A 21,787-nucleotide genomic window follows, 5' to 3' on the forward strand; every position below is an offset into this window, starting at 1 on the left:
AATGACCGTGACGAACGACGCTGAATGAAGCCACGGGCGCGCCAGGATGTCGTCGCGCGGCACGTCCGCAACTTCTCTCACGCCGCGTCACGCCGCGTCACGTCGCGTCACGTCGCGTCACGCCACGTGCCGAGGAAACCGGGACAGGGAACCGTCGAACGAGCGCGGTGTGGAGCAGCGTAGAAAATGTAGAAAATGGAATATAATCTGCTTCACGTCTTAACATCTTACTCCTCGTGACAAACGAGCACTGTGGGTTCAACCCCGGCGTCAGTAGCATATATGTTCTGATGTATAAATATGGTTATCATGACCATTCCATGCTGACCGGCTCCAAACGTACACACACAATGCTGTTGCGTTCATACGATCCATGTCAGTCAAGAGCATCTACATTTAATAGACGACAAACTTCACATCAGCTGTCACGCCACTCCCCTTATATGTGCTCAAGATGTTCCACCGGCACTGTCCCGGCACCAACACGCCGCATTTTATTTCCTCGCCGTTTGAACTTTGGGGTTCAATCGTTCATTTTCCACTTTCGCTCCGTGTGACCGCTTGCGCGCGTCTATTGCAGCCTCACGCGGCCGCGCGCCTCCTCCCCGCTCACGGGGGCACGAGTGTCTCACCGCCACACCCCGCGCAACGGTGGCGTCCGCGCCATTGCGCGCGCGGCGGACGCGTGCCGCCGGTCGGGGCCCGCCTGCCCTGCGGCCCTTTCACAATAAGGAGCGTTACATTCCGCTGGGGTTTCATTTGGCCCTCGCTTCAATGCAAATAGAATGACGCCCCCTTAAATAAGGCACCGTTACAGCCACGTCCCGCTTTATGTCGTCAGTGTTTCATCGCATCCAAACTTCTAACGTTCACTGTCACTGAAAAAAGAAAAGAAAAGAAAAGAGGACAAATTGCTCCATCACCCCACACCCTTTCCTGTTCACCTCTCTCTTCCCGTTTATTTTTTACATGAATACTATTGTATTATTATACATGATTTTTTTCTTTTCTTTCGGTGTTTCACTGATTTTGCGTGTCGTTCCATTGGTTCTCAGCCCTGACAGTCGCAAGGATGACTTTTTTTTCCCTAGGCCTGCGGGCCTTGTTAGCATTAGCAGCGAGAAGCACGTTACTAACTTAATGCTTCATCATCCCGTCACCCCCACCCCTCGTCCCTGCAGCCGGCCGTTGCCATGGCAACCGCTGAAGGTGGCCGTGACTAGGCCCCCGTCGCAAATGGATCCTCTCGCTGCGTTCCACTGCGCTCGGAACTCGGAAAAATCGGAACTCCTCCTCGGAAAGGCGCAATGGAACGACCATTTAAGTCGGAATTTCGGTGGAGATCGCTCGGGCCCAAGTTTAACCGCGATAACACAGCCCGAGGTCACAGTAACATGACGGCGCACACCGTTAACGGTGGGCAAGGTGTCCTTTGTCGGAGTTTTTATTTGAAACCCCCCCCCACATCTAACTTAATCGAAATAGTTGTTCTGGTTTTATAAACCTACATCCTGCAGCTTGAACAATTCACAAGCTTGCCAAACGCGCACGCATTTACGGCGGGCGTCCATGTCTTCCCGAACGGAGACAGCGGTGGGGGGGGGGGGGGGGGCGGCCTCCTCGCCCTCAGCTCGGGGCCCCGGAGACTGCCGCCTGGGAACGGCCGGAGTCCGCGCTTTATCCGAACGCGTCACCCGAGCGGCGGAAGATGCGACGTCACGTCGCCGGGGCAACGGGGGCGACCGCTGGCGCGCGCCCCCGTATAAAGGCAAGGAAGCCGGAGCCGGAGCGCGCGCGCACCCAGACCGGAGCAGCAGCATCGCACGGTAAGCACGCGCCCGGGGCCCGCTCTCCCGGGGGGGGGAACCCGCGTTGGGTACGGAAACGTCGCGTTGATCGGCGCGAGTATCTCGGCAAAGAGCTTCGGCGTGGACGTTGGAACGTGTGATGGTTGAACTGAAAACGGAGCGCCGCACCGCCGCGCTCCGTGGTCGTGCACGACTCCGGTTTTTTCGTTTGCACATTAAAAACATTCAGGGAGGTTTAGGGAGGATGAGGAGGAGGATGAGGAGGAGGATGAGGAGGATGAGGATGAGGAGGAGGAGGAGGAGGAGGAGGGCGACGACGCGGCCTTCCGAGTTCCCCCCCATCCACCTTCCTCGCAGGGTTATTGCATCACCTACGCGTCAATCGGCGCCTAGATGATGCATGACGCCATCGAACGCGGGGCGAATGTCAAAAACGTCAAATAAAAATAAAAATGCGACACGGCCGCGATAACTCATTCATTCGGTGGCGCGTCGGTGGAGGCGAGAGACCCACTTTGCGGAAGTGGGTCTCGCGTTACGTAACGTTGCGCGTCCACAGCCTTGTCCTACGTTCTACGTCGCGACGTGCAAAAAACGAAATTGATTTTCACATTTATTTTTTTTTCTCCAAGGCATTTTTTTTTGTAAGATCGGAGCAAACTGTGTGACGTAATCTCTACGCCGAGAGACGTTTTTGACCGCGCCGTACAGTTAATGGAAATGACTGTGTAGACTTATTAGGCGACAATTTTTGTTTTATTAGCCTGGATGAAATCCTAATGTATATGTAAAAAAATGACAAATTTACAATACTTGTAAAAAAAAAAAAAAAAATGCGTCGTTTTTCTTCCAAATTATATTTGTTTCGTGTTCAATTTGAGCACGTCGCGTCACCGCCCGCGTGTCTCGTCGCAGCCAGAGAAGCCGGACGTCCCCAGAGCCAACAGACAGGTGCGATTTGTTGAAATGAACACCATACCACAGCGTCATAAAGTTGGAAACCCATCGTCATCCACCCCATCGGTCCACCCACACCGCCTTTGAAGGTAGCGGTGGAGGTCACTCGACGCGATGCTGCTGCGGAAGGCGAGCGATGACGTCACGCCCGACAGTGCCGCAGTTCGTGTCCGGACAGAGCGCCGCTTGGAGTCATTGGATTCATTTAAACAATTGCTTGAATTTGTTATTTGTTCAATCTCTCTCTCTCTCTCTCTCTCATAAATGCATCTTACTTTCAAGCTGAGAACACCTAAAAAAAACGTTTTGTACGTTTTTGAGCATTTTTTTAAGTTGATCCAATGAGTCCGTTTTTTCCAGTGTGCCGTTTTGTTGCCAGTTAAAACGATTTGTTGTGAGTGTCTTTATTTTTTATTTTATAATAAGGAGCCTCTTATTGGGTTTTTTTTTTTTTTATATATAAATAAAGTTGTTGTTCTTTTAACACAGGAATCAGTTTTAGAAATGGCTCCACATTCCCAAAGTATATATGATGTACAGTTTTATCACTATCTTCAAAAAAAAATGTAATTGATTATACCAGGGATAGATGATCTGTCATCTGGAAAGTACACAAGTCATTAATATATTATTATATAGCAACATTTTCTTTTGGATAACCTGGGGGCTGCGATGCGTTATTGCTCATAATCTCTGCCATGGGCTGCATAGCATGGCTTCTTACATGTGGTCGACGTAGATGCAGAGAATGTTTCATTTTGCACGACTAGGAAAGGTCATACTCACATTTCATACTGTTTGAAGGTCAAAATGGCCCAGAGCTAAGGAGATGCTGGCTATCAGGAACATGCTTTCCCTGCTAACCCACCACGCGTGAAATAGATAATGTTTTTTATAAACTAGACAACGTTTTACTTATCGGCTGTAATGTTGCCCGTTTGAAAATATTTTGTCATTATGGTGAATCTAATCATGGGGCCAAAACTTTTTCTGATTATTCAGGTGATGGTTGTCTGCACTTGAGGTAAATGGCAAAATAGTAAAATAGTTGGTACACTAGCCTATTTAAATGCTTTGCAGATTATAGGTGGACGTGGTTTAATAGTGACAAATTATGTCTAAAAATATGCGTGGGTGTCAATGTGACAGTCTTTCCATCCACAGGATGGGCTGAGCCTGTAGTCGGCACTCAGCCGGTTCAAACCTTCCACCTTTGCTATGGTAGATTAACTTCTGCATGTCTTATTATTGCAGACTAATAAAGACCAAAGCGGCAAAAGAACATCTTAAAGGCTCATTCAAGTCTAAAATCTGTCTGCTCCATATAGCCAGCACTGTAGAAGGAACCAGTTATACGTTTACGTTGTATCCTATTTGGACAAATAAGTAAAAAACATTTAAAGGCCAAGTTTTAGGTCCTATATTGGTAGTGTAGGCCTATTTAGCAGTGGCATTTTCGATAATGAATTATTCCCATAAATACAGATATCCATCCTTTTTTCAATTGTAGACCCACCTCACCCCCTACAGCCATAGAACAGACAGCTAGAAGACGCTGTGAGGGGAGAACGCAAAAGGCCGTCAGCCCAGTAGAGGAGTCCTCTCTGGTAGATAAGCCGCTGCTGTTCCAGCCGGAGGATTTCCTTAGTAGCTTGGGTGTTGGCTTCTGGCCTTGCCACCAAGGGCGAGATCCTAAGCCCTTTTTAGACCTGCTAAACAGGTTCCGTCCATGTGTTTACTCTGCAGCCAGCGACCAGTTTCCCCATTTTCACGTTTGGGTGTCTTGTCATTTGGAACCAAATATCTCTTACCGAGTTCCACCTTCATCCATGTGTCCCTCAGTATGTTGCCGCTGGATAGGGTTGATAATATCTGTGTTCTGAGTGCCGACAAGTCTCAAGAGAAAGGGAGGAAGAGAGATTGCAAGGTCATGGACCTGCAGGGCCTCGCTGGGAGGAAAGATACCTGTCAGGAACGTGCCGACACGAGCTCCATGGAGAAGTCACATGTCTGTCCCATTGGCTCCACTGCGGGTTGTTGCAGCACGCCTATGACTAATTCATTCATGGTGGTGTGTGCGTGTTTCCCCCTAACCCCCTAGAGATGCATTTCTTCAAACCCTAAGAAATAAAATGAATCATCGAATAGATGGAGCATGTAAGAGCTGGTGCGAACTTGCAAAACTGCATCTCGTACAATTTGAAAATGCACTTTGATGAGTGGACACTGTGGGTCGTCAGTCTGCCACGGTCAGCGGGAGGCTGTACACCCCGCAGTGTTGATGGAGTGTTTTTGTGGGTGGTGATGTGATGGTGTCGGACGTTTAACTGACTAGTCTAGAGCAGCAGAATGACATTGTTTGACGAAACCCGACTAGAGATACCGGGGGGGGGGGGGGGGACAAGGGGTGTGACGAGAAAGAGGAGATCAGGGGTGACACGGAGACAGAAAAGGAGACTGGGTGATTTACCGGCCGCCTGAGTGAGGGTTCCGGCACGAAGTTGGAGGACAGGGCTGGCCTCATTTAATTCTACTTCCATTTGTCATAGGTAGCTTACATTCAGTGTATAGTCACAGTTCCTTTAAACAAGGTTGTATTGTGTGTTTCAGTGAGAGGGAGCCAACAGGCAAAACAATGCCTGATCGGTTGCTCCGTCCCGACTGGTTCTGGGCTCTCAGCCAATGAACCCACAGCACCAGCACTGAATAGAAGTGAAGTAGGTGGCCATTTAGGAAATGGGAAGGACTAGAAATGGCATAAGAGAGGAAGAGGAAGACTGCACAAGTTACGGTTAGACAGTTGGGACTTTTTCACACTGCAACAACTTTCCCCTTTCAGTTTGAATTTGGACTGTTTTGGGTTGTTTTTTTTAACTCTTAATATATTCAGAAGTCGAAAGGTCACCCACCCAACAAGTGCCATATTGAATTATTTCGCCGTGTGCGTGTTGAGAGCATGAGAAGCGTGAAGTCGTTTGCGAAATGGTGCATCGCTGCAAGAGGTGGTGAAAGGAAGACGGGAGAGACAGATAACGGACAACCTCAGCTCTTCTATTTCCTCTCTTTACCAGAGCCCACCGATGCCAGATTTTCAAGTCTGGTGTCGATCATGAGCCCACCCCTTACCGATGTTTTGTACCGATGTTTTGTTCAAAAGTACGACATTTCCAGATCAGTTTGACAAACTCGAGATTGTATTAACGTTTCTATATTTGAGAACGTTTAACTCATAAGCATACAAACAAATACAGATAAACACACAGATAACTTTTTGATAGATTAAAAAAAAAAAGTGAAATGATATTAAATTAAAAAATAATTTCAAGAGTTCCAGTGAACCCATCATCACTTCCGAAACAGGTTCGTTTTCCCAGTTTCCCATGAACGCAACATTGCTTCCTGCTTGGAAAGCCATGTCTAAACGCGAGTGTGAACAAACGTGGACGGATTTATAACACCTAGTCGGACTTCTGAGCATATTTTGGGTGAGTCACTTAAAAGTAGTGTAGGTACAGGATAATTAATCAATGTTTTGTTGTTGAACATACTTATTTAATAATCGGGACACCGGCTGCATCACTGCCGATCTTGTCGTCAAAAAAGTCAAATAATGGCCAGACTCTACTCTTTACCAAATATATCCCATTCCCTGCGGTGCAGCTTGTCCTTTCCTCTCATCTCCTGTCCTCCTTTCATGTCTTCTCTGGTGAAAAGAGAATGTGAAATCGCGACGGTTTTTAACCCTCTGAGGTCGATAATTGTGCTCGCGCGATCCGCAGGTAAAAAAAAAAGTGACTCTGATTGTCAAATCTCTCCCTGCCTCCGCGTGATTTTATCATAAGCTTAGGATCGCGACTTTCCGTTTTAGAATCGTTTGATAATTACTAAATTAGGTTAGATTTGGCATTAAGTTAGACCTCGCTTTTGTTCCAACATCTATTTATCATGTCAATGGATTCGTGGCTCCGGAATCCACATCCTTTCATTCAGACCTGATGCTGCTTTGCATAATGACGCGTGCCACACTGTGACGTGTGGACAGATTGGATAAATCATTATGTCCTGATACTGAGGAAGAAAGACAGCATTTTGAATCCAGAATTGACCCAGCTGAGGACCCAATACCTGATAATGAGTAAGTAACATTTTTTTTTTTACTAGCACAAGCCAACGCCAAAATGAAAGCCAATGTTGAAATCGTTCACTAACGCTAACGTTAGCTAGCCAGAGTACTAGGTGGATGAATAGCTAGCTAAGCTAGCTAGAGACGGTTCATGGCATCCTGTTTGCCGTAACGATAACGCTGTCAAGTTAGCTAACGTTACCGGCGGTAGCTACAGGGTACAGAGATGGGTATTTTCTTTGCTAAGCAAGCTTAGCATTGTCCAGGTGATAGCTGCAAACAGAAGCCTTTATGCAGCTCTGCTCTCCACTGAGCCCTAGCCTGCGTCTCACAGCCTTTTTGTTTTTTCTTATGGTGACCGTGACAAACACAAGTTGCCACACAACAGCCAGTCCTCCTAGGCAAAGTCATCTTTCCAATGAATTTGGTATGTGTAGGTGTGCGTGCGTGCGTGCGTGCGTGCGTGCGTGCGTGCGTGTGTGTGTGTGTGTGTGTGTGTGTGAGTGCAGTCCATAAGCTGGTGAGCTGTATGTCATATGTGGCATTGCCCTGCCAGGTGTGATGTATGTAGTCTGTAGAGATATGTGTGATGTCACATTGCTATTGTCACAATATCACATTGCTTTACACTTTTTAAATTTGTTTTTACAGTATGAGAGCACCTCTACAGGCTGCCACAGAAAATCATCTTGCACCTACACCAGCTAGCAGGCCAGGACCGCAAGCTCCTACTTCTCTATATACTGTATTTATATATATTTTGTTCATGAATTCAAATGTTCATTTGACTTGAAAGTGATTGTTGGTTCTAGAGTTGCTGTTCTCCCCTAAAACCATTTTTGGGGGTTTTTGTATATAGTTTGTGTGACGTTCTCAGTAAATCTTTCAAAAGTAAAAACATTGCTTACATTTCTTGCATTGCCCCACTCCCACTCGCCTACAGCCTCATTCCTTTGAGAGTGTGCCAGAGAGAGGGCCCAGCCTGCTGCAGAGCCACACCTCTAATGGCCCCCACCAGGGGGTCGTGCATTTTCAGCTCGTGGCTCATTTCACACCTTGGGTCAAATAAAATAAAGTTGTGATAAAACCTTGTTTTTACCGATTTAGACATCAAATTTGATCAACTATTTTGACTTCATTGAACAACATGAACAACAGTTTGTTAATATATATCGTGTGTTGCTATGACAACATTTCTGGCGGCAGCACAAAATACAAAAACATACTCATTATGTCTTGTGTGTTTTAGATCTACCCAAAAGCTGCATAATGATACTGACAAAACTATTGATGGCACATCAATGTAGCTGTGGTTTTTCTTAATATAGATATATCAAGCACTTTTGGAGTAAGAGTGTGTTAAGTTGATTATGTTTAGATAAATATATGACCACATCAAAATCACAACGCTTCTCTGAATTCAGCTTGGTCTTCAGAGGGTTAATTTGTCAACCCTGTTGTCAGTCAGTATTTTTCGGCCCTCTCCGGCCGGCCCTGCCTCCACTACTGCTCAGCCCTGTAGGAGCCGCTGACCCACATACACACAGTGGCATCCTGCTTTTGAACCTGTTCAATAACACACCCCAACCACACTGCGGGGAGAAAATGGGTCACCCAGAGGGAGGGGAACAGTGGGGGGCGCTACCATCACAATAGTAGGGAGCAAAGTTTGTGATGGTTAAAAGAAAATGGAGGAAGAGAAGAGGGAGATAAATAGCATTGGAGAGAGGAATGAAGGAAAAGTAACCACAAGGAGGTGACGGAGACTGTGAATATGTGTGGTTCCTGGCTCCACTGATTGGTCAGCAGCTATGTTCTCTTGCCAACCAATAGAAGAGGTGGTTGCACTGCTAATATCTCTATTTTAAGGGCACCTATTATACTTTTCCTTATTTTCTGTCATATATATATATATACTGTATATGTTACAATGTCGGATGTTCATATTAGACGTGGCCAACGTGTCAAATAATGAGGGAAACTAATGACAGGAATCGCTGTGAACCAAACACTAAGGCTTCCGACCGTTCTGAACGATCAGGGTTCAAACGTTTTATTCTACTCTCTGCACGAGCTGACGTCAGCTTGTCACGGATTTCTTTCTACGGTCATCTGCTCCATCCGATCAGCTGTCCCATTTCCCCGAACAAAGCCAATAAAAAATGGTGTGTTAATATTGTAGAAAGTCGGCAACTGGATTGCTTATTCCTCCCCTCAAATTTGTTCAGAAGCATTTTGGTGGACTGATAAGGGGAAATCAGTGAGTAAAACAAAATCCAGAAGCCATGCTCAAACGCCATTGGCTCACAGAACTCGGGCCTTGGGAGGGTGGCTCCTCCCACAAAAAACATCCCGTTTTGGAACACTGTGGTATATAGGCATATTAGAACGTCTCAAATGCCTCTAATAGTATTTTCAGCAACAAACTTTAAAGACATGTTTTGGGGACCTCAGAGACCTATATTAACTTAACTAAAAAGGAGCATAATAGGTGTCCTTTGAGCATGATGAATAAAATATAACAATACATTTCATTTGTTATTTATAGTCAGTCATTTTCCGAGAACATCACTCCCATGCTCTAATGTTTTCTGTACTTTTTGGAAGACATTGTTCTTCCAGAATTAGTTCAATAGGACTGTTTTGTGGTACAGATAAACTTGGCTAATATTTAATAAATTGTTAAAAGTTAGAGAAGCCCAAATAGAGAGTTCGAAGTCACCAGCTTTCGACTTCCCATACACAACATGTTTGCCCTCTGCTTTGCCCTGCACAATACCTTCTTTGTAATTCTGTGTATGTGTATTGAAGGAGGAGGAAGGTGTGTGTGTGTGTGTGTGTGTGTGTGTGTGTGTGTGTGTGTGTGTGTCTGTCTGTGTGTGTGTGTGTGTGTGTGTGTGTGTGTTACCGGATCGAGGTGGTCAGAGCTTAATTTCTCGTAGCCAAGCAACGATGTGAAGGTTTAGAGATGCACCTCCGAAGGGTTGCTAAAGCAAAGTCCCACAAGCATAACAGCTCGCTTCATAAACTGTAAGCGAAAGCAACTCAGCCAAAGTGGTTCGGGTTGACGGGTGCATGTCCATTTTGTGAAACCCCAGGCTCAAACTTTAAACCTAGTTTATATGAAACGTCGTGAGCAAAGTTTTGAGAAGTGACCAGGGAAAAAGACAAGTGTAAAACAGTAAAGAATACTGACAGAAGAGAACACAAAGCCTGGTAAACAGAATGGAGTTGTGGATGACCAACTCATTGTATTTTTCCAACCCCCTCCCCATTTCACGCTCAGTGACCTTGCATAAATTGGACAGGACGTAAATTGTTTTCCCTAGCGTGAGTGAAGGAGTGTTGATAAATGGTACATGAGAAAGGAAACAGGCCATACATGCTGAGGCACACAAAATAGTGAGTTTACACTACAAACAGCCAGGCTGTGATGGAAATAACCCCCACCCGCAACAGTTCCAAATACATTCTGACTGACTTGGGGTGGGAATCCTTGCACCATAGTAGAGTTAACCAACTTGAGCAGTCAGACATATGGGATGTCCAGTGACCTTGCAGAGGAAATGCGACGGTGCAACATTTACATTTTTTCAGGCTTGCCTGTCTCCAAGCTTTCTTGGCTCACGTTACCCTAGAAACCCCCGCTAAATAACCCGTCTGTGCTTACATGCCTCTAGAGGGGAATGAATATGTTTCCCAAGGCCTGAGACCGCCAACTGTAGATCCTCCAACTTGAAACATCCCTAGCAGTAAATAACCCCAGAACCATGATTTGTGTCCCTTGCTGTCTTCCAACCAAGTAATTAAAAAGAAGTTAAGTGCAATGGTCTGACAAGATATTTCCATAACAAAAATATGGACGAGTTTACTTCAGTCGAACGGCAAATGAACTAAGGGGAACGTTGTTTTTAAACAGCATCCCGGCATGTGAATTTAGGAACGGCTTCACAAATGAAAACAAGATAGTACTCCACCTCCCGACATACAAATGTATAGTTGCAAAGGTGTCTACATAAAGAAGCATGTGGATTGGGACAAAGAGAATTCCGCTTCACCCTAATCTGGTTGTCCTCGTAGTCTATTTAAAGAGATCCCACAATGCACTGCGGCAGCTTGATAGTGCGCCTACGCTTCCGGCAAAGATGGTGCACAACCTCACACGGAGAGACGCACAGCAGGAGATTATGCTGGACTAAAGTGACAGCCAACCAGCTCCAAGGGCAATCTGCCATGCCTGTACTTACAGTACCCGCAGCTGACACACACACATTTTATCCACTTCTAAGAATATTAAAGGACTTAAAGTCTTACGGTTTAGATGTCTTAAAAAAGTCAACTCCTCATCCATACAGAAGAAGTTAGTGAGAAATATACATTTTCATTAACTCCCACAAGTTCTCTTAAAATAATACTACTAATAATAATACTAATAATTTGTAACTATAATTTTTCAAGTCAGTTTGGGAATTACATTTGTATAGTGCAGCATCCTTCTGTGGTTTGGTATCATCAAATTATGACAATTTCGATCATTATTTGGAATCCCGTCTTAATGATAATGCCCATGACTAAATAATGTCCTTAGATTTGAAGTCTGTAGTTTTAATCACATTACTGTAGTTTTGGTCTTACATCAAGACATTCAATTACCATATAGTTCAGTGTCATAAATCTCAGATGGATTATTTAACATGGGATTTTTTTATATTAAAAGCCATTGTGAGCCCTAATTTTAAGTATTCTCAGGTCTAAAATATTTTTCAAAACCCTAGGTCCTAAATTCATTCACATTTCCTAATGCAAATCCAAATAAATCAGTTCCAGAAGGTGTCATCTTTCATCCATTGGGAATAGCATTTAACTCCATAGCCCAGAGTTTAAAATACCATCTCTTGGAATAAGGTGGAATTTGTGTTTATTTGATGCTCAAACACACAAACTAACATACATATACTGTATATGCTGACACATCCACAGAAGACATCTGCTTCCTCTGTCCCCTCTTGACCTCTCCCAGACTGCTTAGGACCGTGTTCCTGCTTGCATTAGCTAGTGTCTAATGGACACACCCAAAAATACACGGTGCACAATTGAACTACTAAAAACACTTGGCAAACACCTTATCTGCTCTTGGGGCACCGGTAGCGGTATCAGATATCAGTTTTGAGCCAATACAAAATACCAAGATCCATTTTAAACGTGTCTGATATGAAGGAAATGCAACTTGGTTTTCTGTCTGTTAATACTTAGAAGTATGTTCAATGTCTCTTAATGGGTTTAAAAAAAAAAAGATTATATACAAATCATTACATTAAAATCTTGTACTGTAACCCAGTATCGTATCAGATTTTGTCGCATTGTGAGAAAGTGGTAGCGGTGTAAATCCAACGTCTATGTCTGAAATATCAGTATGCATGGATTGGATTTGTGCTGCAAGTGGGGTTTTACCACACTGCAGCCACACCAACTTATGTGGAAAAGAAGAAATTAAAAGATGGGAGGATAAAAAAAAAAGGAGAGGCAGGGAGGGAGGACAATGGAGGTGAAACCGAGCTAGCGTTCCGAGGACAGCCGTTCCAAGTGAGAGGAGGAAGGGGGGAGGGTGGAATAGTTGACCTGCAGCCAAGCTCCCTCTCGCACTGCAGTCTCTTAGGCTCTCTGTTATGTAACATCACCAACACACTTAAATCTCTCTCTCTCTCTCTCTCTCTCTCTCTCTCTCTCTCTCTCTCTCTCTCTCTGCTGTTTTCTAAACATGTTCATGCATGCAGACAAACTCTCCCCATGCCATGTCGCAGCTTGCTTATACTAAATAAGCTGTTCCACGGCCTTCTTTAAAGAAAGACGCACCCTAGCTCTTCATACTTATCCCAACACCCAAGTCCAAACTCACCAGCATGTATTGGGCTTTTTGGCCAAGGAGTGAAGAGAGGACAAATGGAAAACTCGGAAGCAGACATTTGTACATTCTAGGCAATTCAAATTTGTTATTTTCCAAGCAGGGGGAACAAGTGTTTGGTGCACATCCACAACACACACAGTTTGTCGACCAGATCAATGGCGTCTCCTGCACCAGGCTGATGATTTGTCAGGTCACTTGGTCATAGATCTTTCCATTCCAGGATGGATCCAAATGAGAATTTCTCTCCAGGAAATGTAGACATTATTGATACATGTTGGGATGCAATGTAAAATCCCATTTTAAAGAATTTAACCAAAGTTGACTAAAGACTGGAGCTTTAGTTTTCCTATGAAAAGAAAAATGTGATCCACAATTGTGTATCTTGTGGCCATAGGCAAACCATAATATTGTTCATCTATTTGGCAGGAAGTTGCTTTTGTTGTGCTGTCTGTCCGACTGATGTTCAAACAACAATGTGAACAGGAAGGGAAGGGATTCCATCCGGCGAAACATTCTGGAGACAAAATGTGTGGTGAATGTTGATCATATTCCAGCTCCATGTCAGAACAAAGACTCAAATTGCTCATTGTGACAGCGTTTTACAAGAATGAGCAGTTTATTCCTGTTCCTGTGGTATAGTCATTGTTCTACAGTGGCCAGTGCTTTGTTCGTCGCGCTATTCCTTTTAGTTCCCAAGGCACATGCGCAAAATATATCAAAACGACGACGGTTCACAAAATACTACACTGTGCAACAAAGAAAAGTCACGATGGCAGCACATTAAACATATTAGGGGATTACCCAGATAGCCCCGCACCCTGGTAGCTGCGGCAACTGGTCGGCATCATCGTGTGATGACTTGGTGATGTCACAACTGCCCTCCTATCAAGATGAGTTTGGGGGTTTATGCCAAAGGCACATACATACGCATACATACTCACAAACGTATGCACGCGCACACACACACACAGGGCGCGCACACTTTTAACAATTTCACCTGGAATTGTCTAGTTTTATCTAACGTGCTTTTGTTTGCTCTTTGCTCCAGGTGATTCAATCCCCACAGTTCAGCAGCAACCATGTCAGATCTCTGCGTTGGAATCAATGGGTACGACTTACGCTCACTCACTAGGACATTTTATTATTTTCACAAATATTTTATGTTCATCCCTATTTCCCACTTGCCAACTGTCCCACTTTCTTGAACTCATCTCTCCATGATCTCCCCGTAGCTTCGGCCGTATTGGTCGCCTGGTCCTGAGGGCCTGCCTCCAGAAAGGCATCAAGGTCGTGGCCATCAACGACCCATTCATTGACCTGCAGTACATGGTGAGAAAAGACCTGCACATTCAATCATCCATTTTTTTAAATCCTAATCGATATTTTTTTGGATAATGAGGGTAATACAAATCAGAACACAGTTATGGTCAGTAAAATAAATTGAAGCGAGCTGCAAGGTTACACAAAAATGTCAATCACACTTAAATGGTGTCAAAGACAGTAAATTTTACGTGAATAAAGATTGTTTTGAGAAGTGTCTTTCAAATGTGAAATTACATCTTTAGCAGGTTCGGTCAACTCTGCTGCTCAATGAACAATAGTAATCTTTTTTATTAACATTCTTTAAATTGGCCATAGATTAATTTATAGTGTACATTCCGTTCTTAATAGCTATAAAGCATGATGGACTTTTTACCCTGTACGGGTTAACTGAAAAATATTATTTCCCGCCCTCAGGTTTACATGTTCAAGTACGACTCCACTCACGGACGCTACAACGGCAAGGTCGCGCAGGAGGGCAACAAGCTCATCGTCGGCGACAACGCCATCTCCGTCTTCCAGTGGTGAGCATCGAAGGGATTCTGAGTGGGGTTGTCGTCGGAATGGACCCCAAATATCATGGCCATTTAAAAGATCTAGTCAGAGAAGGAGCTTCTCAAGTCCCCCGAGGTCCCCAAGTCACAATAGTAACCTTGTTTACCTTGACTTTTAGGCTAAAGTCTATTTATTTAGGACTACAATGTTTCTCCTCCCAGTTCCCAGTCAGAATCAGAATCTAATTTATTTGCTAAATGCATATGAAAGTAAAATGGATTTGATGCCAGGGATTGGGATATCAAATGAACGAAACTCCAGATAGAGGAGGACATTGAAGTTGAGACAAGAACGGCAAAATAACATTATTTAACCCGTGCCAGCAGATATATTCACTGACATAATACTTACCCATCACAGCGACGGCCCTAAATGGTCACTAGTTAAAGAGTTAAATATAGATACAGATGTGGGAATATACAGGAAACAGTGTAATTCTCTGGAGGAATCTCTGGAACATGGAATCAGTCGCTCCACTGGCCCGATGCTAATCCCATTCTGTCCACCCCCGTGCCCACTATTTGTTTAGTCCATTAAGGACTGGCGCCTCTGAACAGCGCAGGGCAAGACCAACACACACAATGCGCAGATTAAGGTTATGGATGACATAACACTTGTTTTATTAACAAGTTCACCAGGATCCCAGGAGAATGTGTTTTTATTTGTCTTGCATGGATCCCATGTGATTTTTTATTTTTATTATTTAAATAGGTTTTGTTTTTTCTAGTATGTCAGAATAACCTGCCTCTGAAGGACACCCTAGTTGGATGTACCTGTCGTTCGAGTTTAATTGTACAGTATACCATGAAGCACTTATCTTCAGAAACTGAACGTTTTGGTGTTTTTCTGTCTGTGTTTCTAGTATGAAGCCTGCGGAAATCCCCTGGGGCGATGCCGGAGCTATGTACGTCGTCGAGTCCACCGGAGTCTTCCTCAGCGTGGAGAAGGCCTCTGTATGTACCCAATACACACATAAACGTACAGAAACCTATGGTGGTAGCTAAAGGGTTGGAAAGGTTAAAAAAGGAGATGGGTGTTTTGCTTAAATACCTTACCGTACTTAAGTGTATTTTTCATAGGTAATGCATGCATTGCAGATAATAAATTAAAATGATAGAGGACTGAATGTACCATCCAGGAAAAAAAATACTCAGTCCCCAGTGTAAATGCTCCCCCAGCCTTCACTTGGATTATTGAAGGTCTAATAAAGTTAGAGCCGTACCCGATTGTCAGTGGAATTGGGTTTGGCTGTTCAATGAAAATATTGGACTATTCGGCAGACAGACATCTCTCTTTGATGGTACTGACGAGGCCAGCGATGGGCTGCCCGCAGTCGCGGCGCCACAACAGTGTTGTTATTTTAGATGTAGGTTATTTTAATTTACGTCTGCATATGGAACAGTATGGAAAGAAACCATGCGTACCGGGGACACTTTCTCCGTGACTGTCTTCCCGATCACCCCCTCTCCATGCGTTAAGCGCAGAAATTAATCTTAACAAGTCTACGAGTCGTGCCCTGTTCCTCCACGCCCCACACTGTTTTTATTTGTTTTATTTGGAGGAACGGGCTCGGCATCATGCCGTACAGAGAGCTGTGTTCGCGTCCCTGTCTGGACGCGGACAATTTAGACATATGAAAATATATTTATGATTCCCCTTATTTAAATTTCCTCATCGCAATGTCATCCCTGTGCATTTAGTAAGCTTCTATCATTTTTATCCTGTTACTGTAATGCACCCTGACTGGCCAAAAAAAAACAAGACTCGAGGTTGGGGTTGGGTTGGGCTGCTTGGGACTGTTGATTCACCTTGTCGACTTTCAGGGGACAGCCCTAAATAAAGTATACATTTCTTAAACAGAAATTCAATAAATGATTCTATTTGATTTATTTTGTGGATCATTTGGTGGATTGGTAAGTTCTGTTTAATATAATTTAGTGAAATTATTTACAAAATTATAAATACTTGGATATATAATTGTGTGTGTGTGTGTGTGTGTGTGTGTGTGTGTGTGTGTGTGTGTGTGTGTGTGTGTGTGTGTGTGTGTGTGTGTGTGTGTATGTATATATATATATATATATATATATATATATATATATATATATATATATATATATATATACACACACACACACTGGATATCCAACTTCTGACCCTCTCGCTGCGTAATATGAGATTTCTGAAATATTTTTGGCCCAGTTTCCAACATGTGTTCTCCCTTTTGTCTCCGCCCAGGCACACGTTCAGGGTGGAGCTAAGCGTGTGGTGGTCTCCGCTCCCTCACCCGACGCTCCCATGTTCGTCATGGGTGTCAACGAGGACAAATACGACCCCTCCTCCATGACTATTGTCAGGTAAAACCCATCCACCCCATGGTGGCGATATTCTAAAAAGTCATGATTGTAATTATTTGGCTTTGTTGCTTTATGACGTGGCTATTTTTCTCTCTACCCACAGTAACGCCTCTTGCACCACCAATTGCCTGGCCCCCCTGGCTAAAGTCATCCATGACAACTTTGGCATCGATGAGGCTCTCATGGTAAATAGCAATGATCAGTGACCAGGGCTGTTTCCAATTTAAAAGATTCGTTAACATTGAAAGATAACCTTAACTGCTAGAACTTGAAGGGAAGGTTCACTATCTTTCAACCAAGGCCTTATTAAAATGTTTTAAAATAGAATTTTACAATATGTGGTTGTAAAGCACGTAAACTTTACTTAACAAAGTTGTTTTCAAATAAATAGACTACAGCTACTCATTACTAAAGCAGTGGTTCCAGGCTCTCGTAAATACAAGGCTTTCAATGTGCTCAAAACCAAACTGCTTATTTTCCACATTATAATAATTTTGTTTAGGCTATTTCAGAAAAGCCAGTTCTGTTCACAGCCACCTGATGCATGCATCACTTCCCCGTCTCCCGAACCGACCCCCCAACTCTTCTCGTCCCGTGTCTCCTCTGTAGACTACAGTGCATGCCTACACAGCCACTCAGAAGACGGTGGACGGCCCCAGCGCCAAGGCCTGGCGTGACGGGCGCGGCGCCCACCAGAACATCATCCCAGCCTCCACCGGGGCCGCCAAGGCCGTGGGCAAGGTCATCCCCGAACTCAACGGGTCAGTGACTTCTAACCCCTATCGCATACCAGTGGCGATATTGCTGCTATGCCTGAAATAAAAGGTCCTCTCAGAACCAGGCAGATGGTTTGCAGTTCACATCATTGGATGTGATGTTCCAACTGTGGATTGACTTGACGTGGTTGTGGTGTCCTCCTCCCCCCCCCCCCCCCCGTCCCTCCAGTAAGCTGACAGGCATGGCCTTCAGGGTGCCTGTGGCCGACGTCTCTGTGGTAGACTTGACCTGCCGCCTGTCCCGGCCCGCGTCCTACTCTGAGATCAAGGATGCCGTGAAGAAGGCCGCGAGCGGCGACATGAAGGGGATCCTTGGCTACACTGAAGACCAGGTATGGTTTACTTTTTTCATATATGCCAGTATTTGCCACGTAGCATAGAATCACTTCGCCAAATGTGACCGTTCATCTTGGTTGGGCTCTTTCAAGGTTGTGTCCTCTGACTTCATTGGCGACACCCATTCCTCCATCTTTGATGCCGGTGCTGGAATCTCCCTCAACGACAACTTTGTCAAGCTCATTTCCTGGTGAGTGCCTTGATTTGTTTTTCTTCCCCATACCAGAGCTTCAATGTGGTTGTCATCCATAGGCTTCACATGGAATTCACATGTAGAGTATGAAAAATGAGACTTGGATAGCAATCAGTAGAGAAATGTTAAGAATAAATGAAATGATTCCATTCTGTACTTGCAATTGGCAATATATGATCCAAATGGGTTTTAATTATGGCTATAAAATGGATTTAGATAGTGTTATGAAGCTTGTACTAGTTTTGGAGGCATAAATGTTGATGTTCTTGCTGTTTATAGGTGGCGGTGTTACTTGAAAAGCCTCCAATAACACTGACACCCTCTGTCTTCTCCGTCTCAAAATTGTCCTCAGGTATGACAACGAGTTTGGCTACAGCCACCGTGTCGCCGACCTGCTGCGGTACATGCACTCCAAGGAGTAGGCACTTCCTGTCCAGAAGAGGAAGTCAAGAAAGGGACCAGCCCAACCATCCTCCCACCCCCTCTTTTACACATAGACCCACAGACAGGTCGCACCATCACAGCCCTTAGCTCTACCCCATGCATAGGCAGCAGTCACAGCGTGTTCGAGTGTTTCTCTGTTGTTTTATTTTTATTTTTTCTCTACTGATTAGATGGTCGGTTGTTGACAGTATTTGTTGTGTCCTTGTGCCCCCCTCCTCCACCATCTGGCCACCACTCTTACATAGATGGAATATATCCAGGTTTAGAAAGTCCAAGTCCCCAAAGTCAGTCGAATCTTGAGACTAATTAGCAAATCCATGTCGTTGACTCAAAACACCAGGGAGGACTTATCGTTTCTGAACCCGGCTTTTCCACCTCTGCCAATCTAGATGTGTTGTTATGGCTGATAACTATCGTAACTACTGTATCCATCCCACTATTGGTGTGTTTTAAAGGCTTATTAACCAGCGGGAGGTGGAAGCTGAGAGACAGCGCTACAGTAATGCCGCTTAGCAGTGCTGAGGATAAAGAAATAAAACTTGAAAAAAAAAAAAAAACCTTTCCGTTGTTTTGTGATATTTTCATATTCAGCTTGGGTGGTTAAGGAACTGGGGAGAAGGGCTTCTCCAGTTTGTGTTACTGGACAAAAAGTTCACAAACCATGCACTTTATCAGGATTTTATGGACTACAACTCCATTCACATTCAAGTATTTCCAACCTAAGCTGCAGCTGCCATTATGGTCAAACATGTGCCCCATGTGTAATAGATCCATATTATTTGCTTAATGCACCACTATTTGCAAGTCTGACAGATATTGACGGAGGAAGAAAGCATCCATCTGCCCAAGGAGAAAGAAACAAATCTTGTCATTTGCCTGTAGCATGATTTGTTACATCCAGGCATAATGGTCAGATTTGAATGATTTAATAATCATCATTTAAATCATTCAAATTCAAGTCTGACACGACAAGTCCACTTTGTATCTTTCTGTTTTACTCATCCATCTCTATGAAAGATGTACTTTATTTATAGAGGAACCACAGGCTGCAGCTGCCATAAGCCACCTTGTAGCCACAAATTGCAATACTAAAACCTTGACATTTGTATTAACTTATTTAAACTGAATACTACGGTCTGGCATGCTAATGTCTCCTGAAGAAAAATTAGAAACGACGTGTTTTTTGTTATACCATTGTAGGGTCAAAAAGCTCTGCTGTTTAGTTATGAAACACCGTTTTAATACAACTTACCTTTGTATAAACCACTGCATAAGCAATTGCTTCATATCTTAAAGACATCAGCCAAACATCAGATTTAACCTAAATATTTGAAAGATACTTGAATGGGGAAAATGGTCTGAGAACGACCACACCTTTTCCCACCACACCTTCACCTTTCACCTTTTCCAACTGGGTGGAAAAGAAAGGAGTGAGAGGATCATACATACTGTAGAGGGAAAGATAAATAACTTCAGAGAGAGAAAGAAAGGGAACACGGGAGATTTTAGGTGTGATTTATAAAAAACTGCAAGAGAATAGGCATCTGAGCTGCTCTGCAGTAGGAAGAAGAGGTGAAAAGGTGATGTTTACTGGCCAGCTGAGTGTAGGTGTGGCTCAAGGTGTAAGGTGTCAAGGTGTACTCCACTTGAACGTCACGGTGAACCAGGGCAGATCCCAACACCTCGTACTCGCCCTTCTTCTCCATATCGCTGGTCTTGGCTCAGAGGCGTCGGTGACAAGGTTGTTTTACCAGGTGGAACAGGCCAAGAGCCTGAGAGAGAGGCTCGGCAGGACTGTTGGCAGAACTTCCATTGACCTGGCTGGCGTTGAGACAAAAGGTTAGGCCAAATCCTAGACTAAATCACTTCTCATCTGGACTAACGGAAAGGGCCTTTCTCAGTCGTGGTTTAAAAGAGTCTCAGACTTTCCCTAGTCTAGAAAATCTGGTTTCCAGAAGGACGATAATTGCTAACCTAGGTCTGAGCGAAGTCTTCAATTAAGCCTGGCCAGAGTCAGGTTTATCCTCCAGGTCGACCCCGACAATAGAGAACATGGATTAGAGTAGTCATTGGAGTAGTACCTTAGTCTAGGACTTCCTAGTCTAGAACAAATTAATCTTAAATTAAGCAATGTCTCAGAAAAGCATTTTTTAATTGTTTAAATACGTTTTTTAATAGTTTCGTAAACGGTTGGATGGGCTTGCACCGGGACCTGGGTAACACCTGGAAGTGGTCCGGGAAGCTGCCCCCCCCGTGTTGCAGTGGTCGGAGGGACACCCGAGGAGAGGCGACTGTGGCACTTTGGAAGTCGTCTCCAAGGGCTGGCACAGCTATCTGTGCTCCGAGCGGTTGGGCTTCCTCTGCCCCACCGACAACCTGATCCTGGTGAGGGAGAACAGGACGTGGGAGGAGGCCCTGGTGTGGTTCAGAATCAGAATCAAAATCGAGTTCATTCTGTACGAGGAAATTGTCTTGGTGGTTTCGACATTGGTGTGTTTCGTCAGGCGATAACAATTTTAAAAAGCTTGACAGTCTGAGAAAGAATATTAAAATATATATATATAGTATATAAATCGTCAAAGAATTACAAACAGCAAAACACAAATAGGAAAATACATAAAAAATATACACAATATAGAAATGCAATTCTATGCACAGGACAGGTTCTTGGTATGGGTATAAATTATAAATTCAAAGGCTTTTGATTGAGTTGCATTCCAATGGTAAATACTGGAAACGACTTTCTTGAAAGAGCTGGGTTTAGAGAAAATAATATTCTCATTAGATCAGAACAGTAGACTATTGCACTATTAACATTATGATCGGCAGTTATCTACCGATGCATCACGTTTTCTGTTGAGAAATTCAAAATGTGGAATGAGAACGCCGTCGCCTCAGCTCTGGCTACATTTGAACGCTGAAGTACAGGTTTTCGGTACTGTGGGACTTCTACACATGGAAGAGTTGGCATACTAGCATATTATTTAGTACGCCAAATCAGCATTAAGTATGTCCG

General features: G+C 44.1%; 1 protein-coding gene across 1 annotated transcript; it reads left to right on the plus strand.

The window, feature by feature from the left end:
* The first annotated feature begins 1,750 nt into the window (after window positions 1-1,750).
* Window positions 1,751-19,328, plus strand: gapdhs (glyceraldehyde-3-phosphate dehydrogenase, spermatogenic). The gene is made up of 11 exons (XM_080005856.1): window positions 1,751-1,826; window positions 13,842-13,901; window positions 14,026-14,122; window positions 14,531-14,637; window positions 15,531-15,621; window positions 16,904-17,022; window positions 17,126-17,207; window positions 17,632-17,783; window positions 17,968-18,130; window positions 18,227-18,324; window positions 18,680-19,328. The coding sequence occupies exons 2-11, from the start codon at window positions 13,873-13,875 to the stop codon at window positions 18,747-18,749; spliced, it is 1,008 nt and encodes a 335-aa protein (XP_079861982.1). The 5' UTR covers window positions 1,751-1,826; window positions 13,842-13,872; the 3' UTR covers window positions 18,750-19,328.
* The last annotated feature ends 2,459 nt before the right edge of the window (window positions 19,329-21,787 follow it).

This window comes from Zeus faber (genome assembly GCF_960531495.2).
Source record: "Zeus faber genome assembly, chromosome: 8".
Classification (NCBI taxonomy): domain Eukaryota; kingdom Metazoa; phylum Chordata; class Actinopteri; order Zeiformes; family Zeidae; genus Zeus; species Zeus faber.